At 46.3% G+C, this 19,310-nt stretch overlaps 3 protein-coding genes across 5 annotated transcripts in view; 2 read left to right on the forward strand and 1 right to left on the reverse strand.

Moving 5' to 3' along the window:
• Nucleotides 1-357: 357 nt before the first annotated feature.
• Nucleotides 358-9,370, reverse strand: vim (vimentin). 2 transcript variants are annotated; one of them, XM_084443360.1, is made up of 9 exons: nt 8,721-9,370; nt 7,959-8,019; nt 5,672-5,767; nt 4,801-4,962; nt 4,054-4,179; nt 2,720-2,940; nt 2,222-2,265; nt 1,042-1,124; nt 358-867 (listed from the first exon to the last, which is right to left on the reverse strand). In XM_084443360.1, exons 1-9 carry the CDS (start codon nt 9,269-9,271, stop codon nt 826-828), a joined length of 1,386 nt encoding a protein of 461 aa, XP_084299486.1. In that variant the 5' UTR covers nt 9,272-9,370; the 3' UTR covers nt 358-825. The 2 variants fall into 2 exon arrangements, 1 of the variants encoding a protein (XP_084299486.1); XR_014630609.1 differs by lacking the exon at nt 2,222-2,265.
• Nucleotides 9,157-15,401, forward strand: trdmt1 (tRNA aspartic acid methyltransferase 1). Of its 2 annotated transcripts, none has more exons than XM_084443362.1 (11): nt 9,157-9,172; nt 10,578-10,687; nt 11,426-11,502; nt 11,758-11,829; nt 12,237-12,302; nt 12,813-12,882; nt 13,045-13,128; nt 13,494-13,825; nt 14,011-14,068; nt 14,279-14,408; nt 14,548-15,396. In XM_084443362.1, exons 3-11 carry the CDS (start codon nt 11,429-11,431, stop codon nt 14,646-14,648), a joined length of 987 nt encoding a protein of 328 aa, XP_084299488.1. In that variant the 5' UTR covers nt 9,157-9,172; nt 10,578-10,687; nt 11,426-11,428; the 3' UTR covers nt 14,649-15,396. The 2 variants fall into 2 exon arrangements, with proteins under 2 accessions (XP_084299488.1, XP_084299487.1); XM_084443361.1 differs by lacking the exon at nt 9,157-9,172 and adding an exon at nt 9,982-10,110 and having other exon boundaries at nt 14,548-15,401.
• Nucleotides 15,402-15,442: 41 nt separating this feature from the next.
• Nucleotides 15,443-19,310, forward strand: part of cubn (cubilin (intrinsic factor-cobalamin receptor)) — a gene marked incomplete at its 3' end in the record, with an annotated part of 64,364 nt that continues 60,496 nt past the window's right edge. The window contains exons 1-7 of the mRNA XM_084443357.1: nt 15,443-15,591; nt 16,165-16,294; nt 16,799-16,894; nt 17,310-17,348; nt 17,641-17,742; nt 17,946-18,049; nt 18,192-18,318. Coding sequence (XP_084299483.1) covers nt 15,488-15,591; nt 16,165-16,294; nt 16,799-16,894; nt 17,310-17,348; nt 17,641-17,742; nt 17,946-18,049; nt 18,192-18,318 — 702 coding nt within the window. The 5' untranslated portion in view covers nt 15,443-15,487. The remainder of the gene's footprint in view (nt 15,592-16,164; nt 16,295-16,798; nt 16,895-17,309; nt 17,349-17,640; nt 17,743-17,945; nt 18,050-18,191; nt 18,319-19,310) is intronic.

Here is a 19,310-nt window from a genome sequence, read left to right on the forward strand (position 1 = left end):
ACACAGGAATTCAAGACCCGGTGGAGATGACTTTATACAGTATTATCATCAGTGTAACTGCTTCAGCCACTGACCGCTACCATTAATGTTATGGAAGCTGCTGCTAGTTGTGAGCTCCTGAACTAACTGGCTTTCCCACTCTTATTGTGCTGGATTAGCCTTGGAAGCAATGGAACTTGCTTTGAAAAGACCTATCTTCATTTATCAGACATTATTTCATGTAATTTCAATTCACAGCTATTTCAGTGGCATGAATAGCTTCCGTCCTACCAGTCCTGAACAGAAACAAGCCAGCCACGCACATAAGCCAAGCTGGACCTGGCCTGGTTTTCTTTAAAGGTTTATTGATACAGAGGCAGAGACTTCAGTTCGGTGTTGGTCTTTGTGTTTTTTGTGTAGGTCTACATGAAACAATGCTCCAGTCTTTATTGATGATTTGGTATAAGTTGATAGGTAAAACAAAACAGCCATTACGTCAAAGTGTTGTCTGTGGCTACGGAGTCTAAACTAGAGTTTACAGAAACATGTTTCTGTAAACATGTTTCAACAGAAACATTCAGTAAAGCTGGTTTGCTCTCTTCTTCTAAACAGTGTATTTATCTAAATCTACTCTATCGTATCTCTGAGCACACAACCCTATCAGCAAGCCCCTCTATTGTGTCAACAAGGCACTTTTAAAGCTGTTTTTTTTTTGTACTTGTTTGTGTATTTTTGTTTAATTTGAACTCTCACTGAAACAACAGAAATATCCCCACCCCCCTGTCTCATCTATGTCCGCAGTACTCCAGTGGAGGACCTTTCTTCTTCTGGTGTCTTGTTGACATATCACTCATGCTCGTCATGATTCTGGGTCAGTTCATTGATTACCTATCGAGGGAGAGACAGGAAATTGATCAATAGGCATTCGCTATTGATTGTGCTTGTATTGTCTGGGATCATGTTTAAAACGAGTCTATAAAAATAGCATGGGTAATGTAGCCTCCTCTAGCTTATGTCAATAGATCAGATCAATAATAAATATTGGATGAACAGTACACTCACGTGACCATCTCTAGTCTCAATCGTCTTGATGAGGACCTTCTTGGACAGGTTGTCAATCATGGGCCGAGCCTCCAACATGGACTCTGCAATAAAACAGGGTATTGGGCAGACTGTACATATATACAGTATATATATATATATATATATACGCACAGGTATATATATCTGAATGGTTGTGCTGCTGGTGGAACAACCTGAACTCAAAGAAACTACAGTTATGTGTGTGTGTGTGTGTGTTTATGTACACGTCCGTGTGTGTGTGTGTGTGTGTGTATCCTATGTCATTAATTGCAGAAGCGTTGGACCAGCAGACCCCTGCCTAGCCCTAGTCAAAGATGCACTACTAGTTTTATACCACTGTCACTAAAAGACTAATGCCTCTTACTGTGATTCACCACATAATTAGGCACAAAATCAATTGAAATAATAATAATTTAAATAATATACTGACCAGACCAACACTAAACTACTGTGTGGATTGATAAAAAGCCATACAAGTTCTTTTCATATGTGTTTATTATCCATTGCAAATATCTGTGTTCTGTGAGGAGTCTTGTCTTAAAGGGCTGCTCCAAATTTATTTCAAGGGGTGCTTCTAAAGAATCTAGGACTTGCCCTCTTTGCATGTGTAAGACAGAACTCTCTACAAGCTGAAATAAGTGTACTGTATGTCCAATGTAATATTTGAATAATATCTGGGTATGAAATGCGCTATACAAATAAAGCTTTGATTGATTGGTTGATCTGATATGAATGTAAAACAGTGTGGTCTGTTCAAAGAAGTGGACAAAATAAAACTCTCTTTGATCATCATCTTCTAAGAGGAATCTCCTGAGTCCTGAATACCAAAAAAATCAAGAGCTTCTCTCAAATCTTTGTTTTTTAATATTCATAAATCTTAAAAGAACCATCTGACACGTTTGGCACGTGTAGCCTATCTGGTTTATCTTTCAACGCAGTACACAGTACAGTACAGTTTAGATTCCAATACAGAGTCCCAGCAGTTGTCTAGACTACTGTATATCCATGTGTTTTCAGCTGCTGTGATGTACTGTAGGATTCTGTGCTTGTACCAACTGGAAACTGTTCCACTAGAAATTAATTTTGCTTCAGTTCAATTCGATATGTTGTTTTCTTTCAACAAACGAGGACCGTAGTGCTCTGAGGGGAGAGACGGTACCTCTCAGGTTGAAGGAGGAGAAGTTCGGCATGGGAGTTGTGATCCTGGGAGAACGACAGGATCAGAGAAGCAGGTGTAAGAGAGAAAGAGAGAGAGAGGGATAGAGGGGGTAAGGGTAGGAGGGATGAAATGGAGTGAGGGGGTGGAGATGGAGTGAGGGAGGAAAGGAGAGAGTGGAGGGAGAGAAGGAGAACAGGGCAAGCTAATTAGGCAGGTTTCCAGAAAGTGCTGTGCAAACCACAGACGGACTAATCTACCTAGCGGGGCCTGCTGCTAATCCACTGCACTCAGCAGAAGCTCTGCAAGTAACCAGTTTGCCCCAGCATTCAGTTACCCGGACTCATAAAATAAAGCAGCAGTCCACCACACACACACACACACACACACACACACACACACACACACACACACACAAAGACACTCTCTGATTCATCTTCCGCTCCTCCCTCTCAATCAATACTCTCTTCTTCACCCCCCTCCTCCCCCTCTCACTCCTACCTGCTCTCCTCCCCCTCCAGCAGCTTCCTGTAGGTGGCGATCTCGATGTCCAGCGCCATCTTGACGTTGAGCAGGTCCTGGTACTCCCGGAGGTGGCGCGCCATCTCGTCCTTCATGTTGTGGATGTCGTCCTCCAGACGGCCGATGGTGTCCTGGTACCCAGCCGCCTCCAAGCCGAAGGACTCCTCCAGCTCCCTCATCTGCCGCTCCAGGGACTCATTCTGGGGGGGCGGAGAGGCAGGATTTACCTCTAAGCGTCCTCTGCTTTGATGTCGACAGAGGTAGAATCTAATACCACTGTCAATGAAATCCTCAGAGACATGCGATAGATTAGATAGATTGTAGATTTGAAAGATGGCTGATAGATTGTAATTGACTTATTTGAAAATAAGTCAATTAGTCCTCTTCCCTTCATCATCTCAGACCACAGCCTGGGGATGACAGAATGACCTCAGAGGAGCTACATTTCCATTCAAGGAGTCCTAAAAGTCTGTCTCATTAAAGTTGCATTATGCTTGACTCAGCACAGAAACGCCAGTCACTGCTCTGCTGCCCTGCTGGGGGTGGGGGTCTATTTTGGACACTGATGCAGGGGTATTTCAGTTTTTCTCCTCTCACTGTTATGGTTAGGGTATGGTTTGAGGAAGGTAACGTGATACTCCTCGTAGATATAACTGGAACGCCGCTCACGACTTGTTTTCCTGGCTCGTGAACTACCACTCGCCCCTACCCCCAGTTACCTTAGCTCTGGAGGTCATGAACAAGATTCCCGCTCCCTGTGTAACTAAGTAATACTATATTATTAGCATTTCTGTCTCATTAAATCAGTCGTACACACATTTCTCCCCGACTGTTATCTGAGGACACTCCAGGGCAGGACGCGAACCTACAACAACTATGCCAAGAGAGATGTCCTGAGTTTCACTACTCAACGACTACTCTACTTTACACTCACGACCTCTTTTGTATGCGTAAAATACCGCATAGTGCATTGTTATCTACTATTTTGGCAAACAAAGCCAGCTAACGTCCATCTTTGTTCCGAGCTGCTGCTCATGTTGTTGTTGTTGTCTACTGTACCGCGGTTACCTCGTGGGTGACGTCGTTCTCAATCTCTCCCACCTTCTTCCTCACCACTTCCCAGACAAATGGAACGCAGCATAATAGCTACAGTAGATCGGGTGTCCTTACAGACAGGTTCACGGTCATGTTTTATAGTTTAACTTCATTAGGATTAGGGTTAGGTTTTTTTATGGTGAGGAAGAAAGGCAGCTAATCCTGGATCAGAACCCTCACGAGGCCAGGGGTGTTGGAGACGGGAAGTAAGCGCTTACGGTTCCTTTGAGGGCATCCACATCGCAGGTGATGGCCTGCAACTGGCGCCGGTATTCGTTGGCCTCCTGCTTGGCCTGGCGAATAGCGTCGTTGTTACGAGCTGCGGCCTCTGTTAGATCAGTGAACTGCAGAGAGAGAGAGAGAGAGAAAGAGAGATGTAGAAGGAGAGGGGAGATGGAGAAGATAGAGGGGGGGTAGGGTTAGGGAGAGAGGACGGGTGGACATTGACAGACACTTCCAGAAAGACCACAGACAGACTATCTCCCTGCTGGGTTGATACCAGGAGACTAACAGAGCTTTGACAGCTGACATCATCAGCAGAGCGTCACGCTGGTCTGGCTGTGCCTCTATCACTCTGGCTCGCATGAGGTAGAGGAGAGAGAGAGAGTGTGTGTGTGTGTGTGTGTGTGTGTGTGTGTGTGTGTGTGTGTGTGTGTGTGTGTGTGTGTGTGCGTGCGTGCGTGTGTGGGTGATACTTGCGTGATACAGTAACAACAACAGCGTTCTCCTGAACCTGGAGATTAAGAGCTCAGCCTTCTTTTCTCACCCAGGCTTTCAGCCCAGATCAATTAACTGTTTCACTTTCAAATCAATCTCCTCCATTTACCGACTGACAGGACCATCTGTCCTACCTAATCCCCCAGACGGATAGGAGAGTCCTGTCACACACGCACACACACACACGCACGGACGGACGGATGCGCACGCACACACACACACACACACACACACACACACACACTGACCTTTGACTTGTACCACTCCTCGGACTCCTGCATGTTCTTGTTGGCCAGGGTCTCGTACTGCATGCGCACGTCTCTGAGGGCGGCGGTCAGGTCGGGCTTGACCACGTCCACCTCTATCTGGACCTGCTGCTCCTGGAGCTGGGCCTGCAGCTCAGCCAACTCCTGCACCCAGGAGAGGGGACAGCAGAGAGGAGGAGAGGAGAGAGGAGGAGAGGAGAGAGGAAAGGAGAGAAGAGGAGAGGAGAAAAGAGAAGAGGAGAATAGAGAAGAGGAGAGAATAGGAGGGTAGAGAAGAGAAGAAGTGAGGAGAGAACAAGAAGAGAGAGAAGAGAACAGGAGAGGAAAGAAGAGGGGACGAGAGGTCAGCACATATATTCATGGTAATGAGTCAGCAGTCACACGTCTGCTTGCTTTAATGTATTAGTCATCCTGTATTGTGTCTTAATGACTCATTAGGAACCTGAGGTAATTAGCTATCCTTTGTGTAGTCCGACCACGTGCCACCATGATCCTCTCTCCCATAATCCCATGTGATCCTACTGAGCATGTGCAATCACTACGGCGATGACCCCTGTGTGTCGACCGGCTGATCCGATCAGGGCGGGGCCGGGCGACGGTGGTGTGCTGTCTCTGACTTGGCACCTGCCCAGGTGAGGCAGCCTATGACCTGTCTTCCGTGTCTGAGGTAGCAGTTGATGTCTTTTTGTGTCACTGACTGGTTAAGGTCAATCAAGCTCAGCCCAAAGTATTTGACGGTATTTTCAAATTGTACTGTGACCTAGGTGGCGCTGCTCCTATGCCCTGTGCCCCAGGCGGATTGCCAGGGCCTGAGTCAGGAAGTAAGGAAGGCCGCGGCCATGCCACCGCTCACCTCATCATGCAGCTTCCTGAGGAAGACGATCTCCTCCTGCAGGGACTCCACCTTCCTCTCCAGGTCCAGACGGGCCAGAGCAGCGTTGTCCACATCCTACACAACAAACAAACAAACAAACAAACAACAATGTTGGAGTATAGGCCAGCAATGTCAACAATCTCTGTGTTCTCATTCTATTTTTTTTTATCCATATCCTTTAGCACCATGGACATTCAACATCGTACACTGTCATTTTACTATAAGTGATTTCTTTTGTACTCATATACAGTGTCATACAGCACAGAAAAACAGTTGTGTATCACGTTATAACAGCCATGTTTGCTACTGTATGGCCTAGCATCATACGGTATGAGAGGAAATCCTACTGCTAAGCTGTCGGCTACAGTCCATCCTCTGCAGTATGAGTGCAGGCTGATTAGGACAGACAACTTCCTGTATTTGTCACTATAGCAACGCCAAGGGACAGGAAGCCAGACAGTGAGATTCTGATTGTTTTAGAACTGATATCATAATGCATTTAACTTGTCATCCTGTGAGTTTAGGTGTTTATCTACAGTAGGTGTTTATGAAAGTGTAGTCAACATTGAATATACTATACTGTAGGCTGTTGGTGTCTTTGAATCATCTACAAGATTCAAAGATATTTTATTTGCCAAATGTAAAATATACATGTACAATGAAATGCCCAGAGGGGCCAAAAATTAGCTTTTACAATCAGCGGTAGCAGTTACAATCAATTCAATGATCAAGCCCAAGTCGCCATCAGTCCAAGCGTTAAGTGTCCAGTTTGACGAGGTGGCAGGATTGGAGTGCTGTCCTCCGCTATCAGTCCTGTCTGACCCTGAGAGCTCTTAGTGCCAGCGCCAGATGTACTTGATCAAACACTGTTGCCATTTGTCTGTCTGCTGCCAATAGGAGGCTACAGTAAGTCACACACACACACACACACACACAGACCCCTCTGCCTCCCATCAGTTCACAGCCCTGACACCCACTATAGGACAACAGCTTGCTTTGTCGTTTACTACAAACCCCCTCTCCCCTTGTCCATGCAGGAACAATGGCGTGAGGGAGAAGCAGCTTCCTGTCCATAATGTCCCCGGACGGCAGCACAAAGACCCCTATTGAGCTCTTCTTCAGGTCTCTGCCTTTGGCATGATGGCCTGTTGGATAGGGCCATGAAATACTGGCACACGAGACGCACGGATGCAGACACTGCTGCTGTTCACGGGACACCCTGGCGTTCTCAATATCTACACAGCTGGATTCTTCTCTGCTCTAATTGTTTATTCGATCTATGCCAGCTTGTAACCTCACTGGCTCGCTGGGTTGGGCCGGAGATTGGCGACATCGTCGTGTACTGTGTGTGCAGACAGATTAGCTTCTGCTGGAAGGTGGGGTGGGTTCATCATGCACAGCATCTCAGATCTGAGGAGGGCAGGGCTATAGAACTGATTCCCACTCGGTAAACCACATCCACCCAACCAAACCCTCTGAAGAACCCTCTCTTGACAGGCTATTCTCATAGAATCCAACATCAGACGAAACAGACCACATCCACTCCACAACCATGCATTATTAAAATCTCCTAATGTTATTTTTATTGACAAGACCTGGGATGATGATTGGTTTGTCTTGATTGATTGGCCTCTCAATAAAACAGCACAGAACACACCTCTAGGGTGTGGCAGACCAGATCAATAAATCAGTAATCGCCATCTGAGAGCCAATAATCAATAGCCACCATATGAGAGCCTACGGGAACAAATCCTTGGTAGCAGAGCTTGGCTCCGTTACAACACCGCCACCAAAAACTGAAAAGCTTAGGGCAGAATATGTAAAACGTACTATACATCTAGAGTGTGTCAGCCATTCAGTAATCAGACCAAATTTGATAGATTGTGGACAACATACTGTAAAGCTCTTGTTCAAAGGCCTTTGTGGCCTTACAGTACAACACAGTCTCTGCATGAGAGTTATTTGACTGTAGCTGGTGATTGTCACTGAGATGAAACGCTTGTACCCAGACCTCGATCTATATCTCTCCTGGCTGGAATACAACCTGTCTGTTACATGAGGCATGGACATTATCTACAAGATGCAATTTCTTAAAAAGAACAATGACTGGTATTCAGTACTCGGTACTGTAGTTAGTTGTGTGGGACCAGGCCAAAATGTTTTGTTTTCTATATGCTGTGAATGGATGTGTGTGAGTAACATGATAAACGACACAATCTCTAATTGTGCTTTTAACAGGTGAGTAAACCAGGGCTTTATAGCCTACCTGTCTGAAGCTCTGTAAGTTGTGCTCGGCCTCCTCTTTCTGCAGCATCTCATCCTGAAGTCTGAAAGGAATGTTGGAAACTATTACCTAATGCAGCTAAACACCACACCCACACTGGTGAGGCAGCCCCGGAGTAGCGCTGTGGTGTAGTGCACGGTGGAGGACTGTTTCTAAACATACAAGCCGGAGCCCTCAATCGTGGAAGTGAGAACATGTTTAAACACGTTTGTAAAGCTTTTGGTTAATGATCGAGTCGGATTCGTAGGATTCTAAATGCAGAAGCCCTTCATGTACCCCAGCCGACCCCTTTAAAACAACAAGCGCAGAGCATGAGCTCATCACGAGTGAACTCATTTTCAAGATATTTCCCAATTGCACAAGTGCAATACATTGAGTGCAAAACACATGTTGACTGTCCTAAACTTGCTGTTCTGCGCTCTGAACAATAGAATGGCATCCATAGCGTTACAGTAGGCTAGCCAAAAAAAACATTATCAACAATAGCCCGTGCGGCTCAGGGTCTGTGGGCTTTACAGTTGAAGAATGTGTGAACCGTGGCCAAAAGCATTTTGGATGTATTATTGAATTAATTAATTATCTGTGCATTACTCAATGCTATTAAACATACAAATTATAAAGTTAATAAACGGATATAGCCTACATCTAAAGGCTTTCTTATTTTATGTGCAATTTTACGCGTGAATATGTTCCATTATCAAAGAGGTTGTCCTATACTGAGGAGAGAAGAAAGTTCGTGCGTACTTTTCTCGGAGCCGCTCTATATCTTCTCCCAGGTTGTCCCGGTCCATCTCCACCCGTCCTTTCTCACTGGTCAGTTGGTCCACTTGCCTCCGAAGTTCCCGCATCTCATCCTCGTACAGATCTCCGATGCGGGTCGTCCCCTTCCCCTTGAGCTGCTCCAGTTCCGCGATCAGAATCTTGTTCTGCTGCTCCAGAAAGCGCACCTTTTCGATGTAACTGGCGAACCTGTCGTTGAGGTGCATCATCTCCGCCTTCTCGTTGGTCCGATTCACTTTGAACTCCGTGTTGACGGCATCGGCGAGGGCGAAGTCCAAGGTGTCGGAGGCGAGCCGGAGCGGAGCGCTGCCGCGGAGCCGGGTGGTCTTTGAGGCGAAGATGCTCGGCGGCGCGGAGGACACGCTGTAGGACATCCGAGAGGAGCGCACCGCCGGGCTCGAGTACTGGCGGCTCGAGTAGGTCGTCCGGGCCGTCGCGGGACGCTCTCCGCCGAACATCCTCTTGTAGGAAGAGGGTTGGCGGGTGGTGGTGTTGGTTGTCCGGCTGTTCATCATGTTGTAATCCTTTTGGTCCCTAAACTTACTCTCCTCAAACGCTATGCTTTTCTTCTTCTTCTCCTGACTGTGATGGGTGCCCCGTCCACAACTCACCACTTCCCCAGCGAGAACTCCGCACTGGATCAGGGGCGGCTTTATAGCGCCTTCTCCCCTATGCTAATGACATAACGGTGAATGGGACTTGAGTGACGCAGCTGGGAGCCTGTAAGAGCTAGAGGCGCTCGAAGTGGTGGACCAGCACTGTGCCTCCTCGTCCTCGTTGGTTCGTGGACTATAGGCTCTTTTCCCACTAGGCAAAACCAAGGCAATGCATCATGGAATGCAGGCTAGCTATAGCCACCTGCAGACAATGGGCCGGGGTTGCCTGTTTCAGCTCCACGATGCATTATATCCACACCGCGTTTACGCATGGCCCTAATTCACTTTAAGTAGGTAATCTATTCTATAGGCTATTATACAGCCTAATCAAACTTCTGCTCTTTAACCTGATCGACTTTTTGCACGCTGGATTCAAGCTGATTATTTTATTTGGCCACCAGCAATACAGCCTAGCCCTTGTGGCAAAACAGAAAATCGATGATTAAATCGGTAGATATTTTACTGCGACACATACCTAGCCTATGTGTCGCCAAGAAGCCCGTATGCGCTTTTCAAACCCGGAACTTTGATCCGGAACCTGCCTTTGGGAACTTGTCTCACATCGGAAAGGCACCGTCAGTCACATGTGTTCGTGTTTACATGCTGCTGTCATACAGCACTTCTCCAGCAAAATATGGATTGTATCAGGGTATTAGAGTTATACAGCGGGATTGGAGGAATGCATTATGCTCTGAAAGGTATTTAAAGATAGGCATAGCTACAACTATCAAGACAACGCTGTTGTTAGCTAGTGCTAGCACTATTTGTGTAGACACGGCATGCCTTCAAGCTATAGCTAGCACTGTAGCTAACGTTAATGAGATTTGGCTTCCAAAGGTGGTTTTCTGCTTGTTTTCAGGGTAGTTAGCTACCTTTCCCAGCACCAGGCAAGCCGAATTGATTCCCTTGTAGCTTGCTGGCTAGAGTGGGTATAACGTTAGCCCACGGGTCAGTTAACCATCAAAGAGCGTTTTTCGCACCTTGGCTCTCAACAGGTGTCACTGTCCTCAAACATACTGGTCTCGCAGTATGGGCGTGTCAGGGAGAGTTCCAGTGTGACTCTCAAACTCCCAAAGTTCACCATTATCCAATCTCATGAAGTACAGTTAACCGCTAGAACGGTCAAACTCTGTTGATTTCCATGCGATTTCTCTCTCTCCCTCAGAGAGTGGTGTGTCTGCAGAGGTGGTTGCTGCAGTAGATGTGAACACCACAGCCAATGCGATCTACAAACACAACTTCCCAGGAACGACCCTCTGGGCCAAGACCATAGAGGTGAGAACCTGTGACACCTCAACCCTGACCCTCTCTTGCTGGCTAGTTATGCTGTGGGGTTATGTTAGTACAGTAGTGTAGGTCTCAAACACAAAAAGTGCATAAGATAGAAGTTGTCAGCAATGTAACCCATATAATAAGTACACTACTACTGTTCACTTACTCTCAAATGCACAAAGTCACTTTGTATAGAAGCTTCACTAAAATGTAAAATGAACCTAAATCAAAATTTGTATAAATCTGGAATAATACATGGATGCTTCTTGAGAACTACCCTGTGTCCGCTGGTTTGGTTTGTCTGCTAGTGTTTGTTATTTGGGCCTGTCTTTGTCCCGTGATCGGGGTTGTAATTGGCAGTTTGTGGTGAAACAGTAACTGGGGATGTTGTCTCGGGGATAAAGGTCGACAACTGAGTCAGCATCATCCTATAAGGCTGCACAGGTCTTGTAACATGTCTTCCCACCAGGTTAGAGTATAATATTCACGTCCAAATAAGAACTACATCTGACCTACCCTGATAGTGAAACACTATTGAAGTAGGCCCAAGCAGGCTTGACTCAAGGCAAAAAAAATATCTAAAAAAACATAAACAATAGTGATCATTACTGACCTATAGGCCATAGGCTACTATCAACCATGGTAGTTGTAGGGACAGTATTAAATAAAAAACTGTTGAACTCACTCATTGATACAGTACGTCTTATTTAGCCTACCTGTTCTGTTTTTGTTCATTTTCAGGGAATGACATTGGGTGATTTCAATAAATTAGCCTTTGATATGATTTTAATGAGTCCTCCATGCCAGCCTTTCACCAGGTACGTGTGTAGATGTGTGCTTGTGGGTGTGTGGTCCGTAAGCTTAAAAAAAACACAATTCATCATTATTTACCTTATGCTGTGTGTGTGTTTGTGTTTGTTTGTGTTTGTGTGTGTGTGTGTGTGTGTGTGTGTGTAGTCCATACGCCGTGTAAAGTTTAGGAATAGGTCTATAGTGTCTCTGTGACAACTCTCTGCTTGTGTGTGTATAGTCATTTTTGTGTAAAATCTAGGAATCCTTTTGTCTCTCTGTAGAATTGGCTTGCAGGGCGACACGTCTGACCCCAGAACCAAGAGCTTTCTCTACATTCTGGACCTTCTGCCAAGGTGAGACACTTTTAGATAACACTAGTACCAGCCCTCTGAAGGGATGTGATTCTGACTTTGTACATGTGAGAGCGGTCACGGTTCAGTCCCTCATTGTCACTGAAGATAGTCTGTTTCCTGTCTTTGTGGCCTGGTCTATTTCGGTGGGCATTGGCTCATTTCCCGCTCAACGTAGTCATCTGTTTTTGTTTGCCTGCTCTTTGTTCTAGGCCTACACATTGTTCAGGGTTCAAGTTGATGACGTGAAATCTTAAGGGCCTATGTTGTTTTGCGATAACATGAAGGGCATTCGGATTTCTTGATATTCATTTCACGAAGCCTTCTCTTTGACCAAGTGCTTTTTTCTTCTTTCTTTCTAATGAATACATACACGTGGTGCGGTTTGTCCCTCCTCGGTCCCCTTACAGACTCAGCAAGCTGCCGCGCTACATCCTCCTGGAAAACGTCAAAGGCTTCGAGACCTCCTCTGCCAGGTAACCATGGATACAAGGCGAGTCCCGGGCTCAGCAGTGTCACCACGGTGACACAGCTGGCAGCCAATGGGGTCCTGGCTGGGTTAGGCCGAGTGTGTGTTTAGTCTGCCCCCCTGCCCTAGCCACTGTGGAATGAGACGTTCAGCCTCGGTGGGGGGAAAAAAAGCACCAGCAGACAGACTGACCACTTCACAGCTGGAACCGGAATCCCTCGGCTCTCTTCTTGCTCTGTGCCGGACCATGTCAGAGGGCGTTTTTTCCACAATGCATCTTTAATAAAGTCCCTTTTATTATTTTAACTTTCATCCCTTCATGATGAAGTTATTACATAGTTATTAAGCTATTAACTAGGTTATTACATAGTCGTTAAGCGATTAACTAGGTTATTACAGAGTTGTTAGCTATTACATTGTAGTCTGTGGCATTGTACTATACAGCTCAGGTGTGTTGCAGTCTTAAACATTGTACTGTATAGCTCCGATGTGATTTGTCCCCTGTGCCCTGCTGTAGGAACTCTCTGGTGAGCACTCTAAAGGACTGTGGATACACCTACCAGGAGATGATGATCTCTCCCACAAGTGTAAGACATTTTCTCCCGCCGTAGTAGCTAAATTCAGATGATATTACTAGCACATAGCGTGTATGTTATTGTTCTGCGTGTATGTTATTGTTCTGCGCGTATGTTATTGTTCTGTCTTATATTAAGTTAAACTGTGTTTTGTCCTCTTATCTGTGAGCTCAGCTGGGGATCCCCAACTCCAGACTGCGCTACTTCCTCATCGCCACGACGTCACCAGGACATTTCTCCTTCCGCACCTCCCCACAGGTAATATGAGACACTGCTACGGTATCATGTTAACACTGATCTCCTGATATGAAACACGGATATCACTTTAAGATTTTACTACAGTTCATTTCATCCAGTGGTGTATCCTGTAAGCATTTCATATTACTATTGTACATGACATCCGTATGTTACATATTACTGTACATGACACCCCTATGTTACAGAAAACGACAGTCAACACTGTAAGACAGATCTTGGTGTAGTGTGATTTGGGAGACACTTTTCCCTGTTGTAAAGCACTTTGAGATTTATTTTTTTTGTATGAAAGGTGCTATAGGCTACAAATATATATATTTTTAAATTATTATAATTTCTTTCTTTTTTTATTTTCCCCTCATGAATAGATTCTGGAAGGTTTCCCGCCACCTGCAGGGCAGGCCGTTCCGGAGCCTTCCGCGCTCTCCCTCGCTTCCTGTACGAACACCTGCCAGGAGGAAGCGGAACAGAGGCACTTCCTGTACAAACTAGAGACGGCCCAGGACGCCGACAGGAAGTCGCGTCAGAACGGCGACACCTTGGTCCGACAGATCCAAGACTTCCTGGAGCTCGGAACAGAGGAAGGGGAGGAGGAAGGGGAGAAGGAGTACCTTCTGCCCCCGAAGACCTTGCTGCGCTACGCTGTCCTCATGGACATAGTCACACCCACCTGCAGAAGATCCGTCTGCTTTACCAAAGGGTATGCTAGCAGGCTAGCTAGCTATCCGTCTGCTTTACCTAATTGTACACTAGCAGGCTAGCTAACTATCCGTCTGAATGTAGTTTGGTGTAGTTTTTTTCTCCTTTTTGTTCATCATATGTGGTCATTCCAGCGGTGTGTGACCTCTGCCCTCCTCTCTGTGTGTCACCTTTGTGTCTCCTCAGCTACGGCCACTATGTAGAAGGGACAGGCTCAGTCTTACAGTCGTGTGTGAAAACGGAGGTAGGCAGGACATTCATTCACACATCTCACATATACAGGTTACAATACTCTGATGACTGTGACTTTATTACGCGCATCTCCTGTGTGTGTGTGTGTGTGTGTGTGTGTGTGTGTGTGTGTGTGTGTGTGTGTGTGTGTGTGTGTGTGTGTGTGTGTGTGTGTGTGTGTGTGTGTGTGTGCGTGCGCGTGCGTGCGTGTGTGTGTGTGCAGATGGGGGCGGTGTTTAAGAGTCTGGATCTGCTGTCAGACCAGGAGAAAGTGAAGCAACTGTCGACGTTGAGGCTGCGGTACTTCACTCCCAGAGAGATAGCCAACCTCATGGGCTTCCCTAGGACCTTCAGTGAGTCACACGCACACAAACACACACACACACACTTCTGATTCTGACTCCCAAAGGTTTTTGCTGAAAGGAATCCATGACCTAAAAATAATCATAACCTCTTAGACTGTAATGATTTTCATCTCTTCTTCTCTCCCAGTCTTCCCAGAGAACATCACCACCAAGCAGCAGTACAGAGTTCTGGGCAACAGTCTGAATGTCCACGTGGTGTCCAGGCTCATCCAGCTGATGGTCTCCTAAAGGCTTCTGGAGAGACAGAGACCTGTTTACCGGACATTCCTGTAGTCAGTGTTATCTGAGACTGGCCATGGGAGGACTGGACTGGATATCCAATGACTTCCTGTTTAGCTTCTCCTGCCAGGAAGTGACACGTGTGTCTATGACTCTCAGTGCTAAGGTGTTCTACTTGATGACAGTTGGTTGTAATGTGGAGCTGCTTTCAAAATGATGGGTGTGGGTTCAAATCACACAAACGCCATAACCAACTTAATCAGTTCAGGTTGATACTGAACTGAATAAAATGTTTTGTCATATTACATTTTTACTTATTTCTTTCAAATTGTCTTCTGTTTTACATCATGTTGACACTGGTCAATGATTTCCTCTTAACAAAATGTTTGATAAACTTTGTTTATTTTTTTTAATTATATTTTTTAGAGATGCTCAGGTTTTATTGAACATCATACAGTACATCCGTCAGTCTGCTTCATGATATATGATATTGCAACAATAACACTAAGGAAGAAGTTTCAAATGGTTTCTCTGCTTCCCTGTTAGCTAATGTTCCCTGCAGGCCCCTAAACCCCTGGTTACTCATCTCCAAAGGCATGTGATGGACTGTGTCAATCACCCAATAAAGTAGTATTACTGCTACAGTATGCAATTCCAACTAGAATCCCGTCCACTCGCCCTCCTCCAGTCTGTAAGTTTAGGGAGTTTTATAGCTCCTAGCGAGCGGCCCCTGGTGGGGATTGTGGGGTCAAAGTGCTTGGTGTGCTGCCATCCAGGGTTATTGAGGCAGAGTCGGGTCAGGCAGCAGAATCGTGTCTGAGAGGTGTCCAGAGAGCAGCTCTGACAGCATGGCTCGGACACACCGAATAATATGGCCCTTCCTCGGCCTCCTCTTCCTCGTCGGACTGCAGGGGGACCAGGGGCCCAGCAAGAGGGACATCAGCAATGACCAGTGAGTTTGGAGATAACGATGAAGATGATGTTTGTTGAATGACCAGTGAGTTTGGAAACAAGATGTTGAAGATGATGTTTGTTGAATGACCAGTGAGTTTGGAAACAAGATGTTGAAGATGATGTTTGTTGAATGACCAGTGAGTTTGGAGATAAGGTGTTGAAGATGTTTGTTGACTGACCAGTGAGTTTGGAGACAGGACGATGAAGATGTTTCTTGACTGACCAGTGAGTTAGGAGATATGATGTTTGTTGAATGTTGGAAAAGGTTTCATAAAGTGATGGCTGTAGATGGAATAGTGGATGTCATACTTGAACATGATCTCTTTTGAAACTCTGGGTGTTATAAATGTTATATTACCTTCTCTGTACATAATGCACAGAAGGAAGGTAGGTTGTATCACACAACTTTAAATTAATTCATGAAATGAGCATCTAACAGTTTGTGCAGATCTGAACATGCCATTGTAAATGGTAGGCTGCCTGTATCTTATACATATGACCAATAAAGACCCTTGAATCCTTGGCTGATCAAGTATTTGTCCTATCTTATTGTCTGGTGATGCACCTGCAGGCCGCGCATGCTGTCAGACAGCGGCCACCTAGTCTTCTCCACAGGGGACAACAAGGACATCCGCTTCCAAACCTCAGCCACAGGCAGGGTCAAAGTAGGGAACGAAGACCTCACACAACTCATCGGTCAGGTGAGGTCACGCCACACACCTCGTATACACACACACACACATCTGTGCATATCTACTCAAGTCCTTATGTTGGTTTCAGTGTCTACACTTGGTCTTGCTAAGGTATCTTGGTCCTTTATAATCTAATCAGACTATTGTCTCCATAGAGGCCTCCACAGGCAGGCCAGGAGGCTTAGTGGGAGTAATTCTATAATGCATTTATCTTGTTGACGGTTCTAAATAAATTCCAGGAATGTATTCCCAGCATCCACTACCGAGTGTGTCCTAATATCTGGGAGCATCTACAGTTCTCTACGGTGGAGCTGAGACCTGGCGCTCCTCACATGAGATAATCAATCATTAACTGTCGGGAGAATACAGCAATGCAACCTGAGGATGGCCAAATATCAAAAAGCAATTGTTCAAATCTTTTTTGTTTGTTTTTTGACGGATTCACTTGTATCCTCAACAAAAGTATGAACAGGGAGTCGGTGCAAGTTGACATGTCATGTTTTGCCATTTCAGATCAAAACCAACAAAGCTGACATTGACAATATAAAAGTCAACGGAGGTGGAACGTCTCCTGAGGTCACTAACAAACTCAACCAGCTGGACACCCGGGTCAGACCACATCTCCACGTCTCGTCTTCTTTTTTACAGTTTGAAAACAATTAGGTCATTTTCCAGACGCTTTTATCCAAAGCGCATTAGAATGTTTTGAGCTATAGTGTTATTTTTAAGTACAGTACCTTGCTCAAGGGCACAACAGTAGGCAATGATTGTCAAGTGGCCCTGTCCAGCCTTGAACCAGCGACCTTTCAGACACTAGTCAGATGCTCTTGATGATGATGATCTACCCTGATGATGATGATGATGAGGATGATGATCTACTCTGATGATGATGATGGTGATGAAGATGATGATGATGATGATGATGATGAGGATGATGATGATGATGATGATGATGATGATGATAATGATGATGATAATGATCTACCTGCTCTTGTAACAATGGTCTTCTATCATTCCATTTTAGGTTTCCACACTTGAAACAAAAGTGACAACCATAGAACAGGTAAACAAATAAACAAGCACACAAACCGACAAAACCAATCCGTTAGTATATATTTTTCCCTATCAGTCCTGTTTCATGGGGATTGATCGATCGCAGGGCGTCTTTGTCAATGTGACCTGGGTCTCGATAGACTAGCCCTGTTAAAAGAAAGGTTAAATAGATAAACGTGAGAGCCATGTGCTGATGGTGAGCCTCCTCCTCCTCCTCCTCCTCCTCCTCCTCCCCCTCCTCCTCCTCCTCCTCCTCCACAACCTCCTCCTCCTCCTCCTCCTCCTCCTCCTCCCTGTAACAGACAGTCCAGAGGAGGGCGTGCAGCAGTAACCCCTGTCAGAATGGAGCCGTCTGCCTGGACACACTGGACTCATACCACTGCATGTGTCCAAGCAACTGGGGGGTAAGTTACACATAAACACACACACACACAACAGGTTTTTGTCTGTATGTGCATGCTTGTGTGTCGATGATGTCATGTAGTTGTGTGTGTGTGTGTGTGTGTCTGTGTGTGTGCGTGTGTCTGTGTGTGTGTACTATATGTGTGTGTGTGTGTGTGTGTGTGTGTGCGTGTCTGTGCGTGCATGTGTGCGTTACCCCCTACAGGGTCCTAACTGTGCCACAGATGTGAATGAGTGCCAGACTCTGTCTGGATCAGCGCTGGGGTGCCAGAACGGAGCTACGTGTGTGAACACGCCAGGGTCCTTCACGTACGACTCTCACATTCACTACCTCACGGTTCAGTCACTTACCGTAGTCTACATATACAGTGTAATGCTCCTGTACAGTATAACTGACCTTTTTCTTTCCTCTGTCCTTCTATCCTTCTATCGTTCTCTCCCTCTTCTCCAGGTGCTCCTGTTCTCCGGAGTGGTCTGGGTCGCTGTGCACGGTGCGCTATGACGACTGCCAGGGGAGCAGCCAGGACCTGTGTGTGCACGGGATGTGTATAGACTCAGACAGAGTCATTCCCAACCAGGTACACGGACACAACACAGTACACAACATACAGTACACACTGTAGGGAGATTTCATTTAACAAGGGCCCTTTTCAGAGACAGCAAGACAGCTCTACCCTACGCCCTGAGATAGCCCCTACCCTAGGCCCTATAGCCCCTACCATAGGCCCTGTGATAGCTCAAGCCTAGGCCCTACAGCATGTACCCTAGGCCCTGATACAGCCCCTACCCTAGGCCCTGAGATAGCCCCTACCCTAGGCCCTGAGATAGCCCCTACCCTAGGCCCTGAGATAGCCCCTACCCTAGGCCCTGATACAGCCCCTACCCTAGGCCCTGAGATAGCCCCTACCCTAGGCCCTGAGACTGCCCCTACCCTAGGCCCTGAGATAGCCCCTACCCTAGGCCCTGAGATAGCCCCTACCCTAGGCCCTGAGATAGCCCCTACCCTAGGCCCTGAGATAGCCCCTACCCTAGGCCCTGAGATAGCCCCTACCCTAGGCCCTGAGATAGCCCCTACCCTAGGCCCTGAGACTGCCTCTACCCTAGGTCCTGAGATAGCCCCTAATGGCCGTAGTGGCTTTCATTAAAAAGGGTTGTCTTAACAAGGCCATTCCCCATAGCTAGGATCCTTTCTTTCCCTGCTCCATGCAATTAGCTTCGAGAGATGAATGGTCACTTAGCTGTATGAGACACGTCCTTGAAGGGGTGGGGTGGGGCAGTTGTAATAATGTTTGATTTAGGACCTGCGCTTGAGCAGAGGGGCTGCATATCCAGGGGGTGGGGTCAACATACAGTAGCCGATTACAGCTTGAACACTTTATGTATTTTGCTTTATGCCGATGACCTTTTGTTTTTGAAAGGGCATGCTAGCCTGTCTAATTGGGGATCTGTGCAGTATGCAATGTGAGCTCACAATAAAGACACTATGAATGTATATTCAATTCCCTAAAGGATGCTTCATCTGCACTAGACCTAGTCGTAGTTGAGGCTCCACTTGAGCCAGTGGAAACAA

Source organism: Borostomias antarcticus (assembly GCF_949987555.1).
Source record: "Borostomias antarcticus genome assembly, chromosome: 9".
Taxonomy (NCBI): Eukaryota; Metazoa; Chordata; class Actinopteri; order Stomiiformes; family Stomiidae; genus Borostomias; species Borostomias antarcticus.

Excerpts from the sequence above, each read along its gene's own strand:
- vim (XM_084443360.1), bottom strand. The coding sequence starts at position 9,271 with ATGATGAACAGCCGGACAACCAACACCACCACCCGCCAACCCTCTTCC. Across the intron at positions 8,020-8,720 it reads ATAGAGCGGCTCCGAGAAAA|ACTTCAGGATGAGATGCTGC; the intron begins GTACGCACGAAC and ends CATTCCTTTCAG. Across the intron at positions 4,963-5,671 it reads TCAGGAAGCTGCATGATGAG|GAGTTGGCTGAGCTGCAGGC; the intron begins GTGAGCGGTGGC and ends TCCTGGGTGCAG.
- trdmt1 (XM_084443361.1), top strand. The coding sequence starts at position 10,047 with ATGGATTGTATCAGGGTATTAGAGTTATACAGCGGGATTGGAGGAATG. Across the intron at positions 10,688-11,425 it reads TCTGGGCCAAGACCATAGAG|GGAATGACATTGGGTGATTT; the intron begins GTGAGAACCTGT and ends GTTCATTTTCAG. Across the intron at positions 11,830-12,236 it reads ATTCTGGACCTTCTGCCAAG|ACTCAGCAAGCTGCCGCGCT; the intron begins GTGAGACACTTT and ends GTCCCCTTACAG.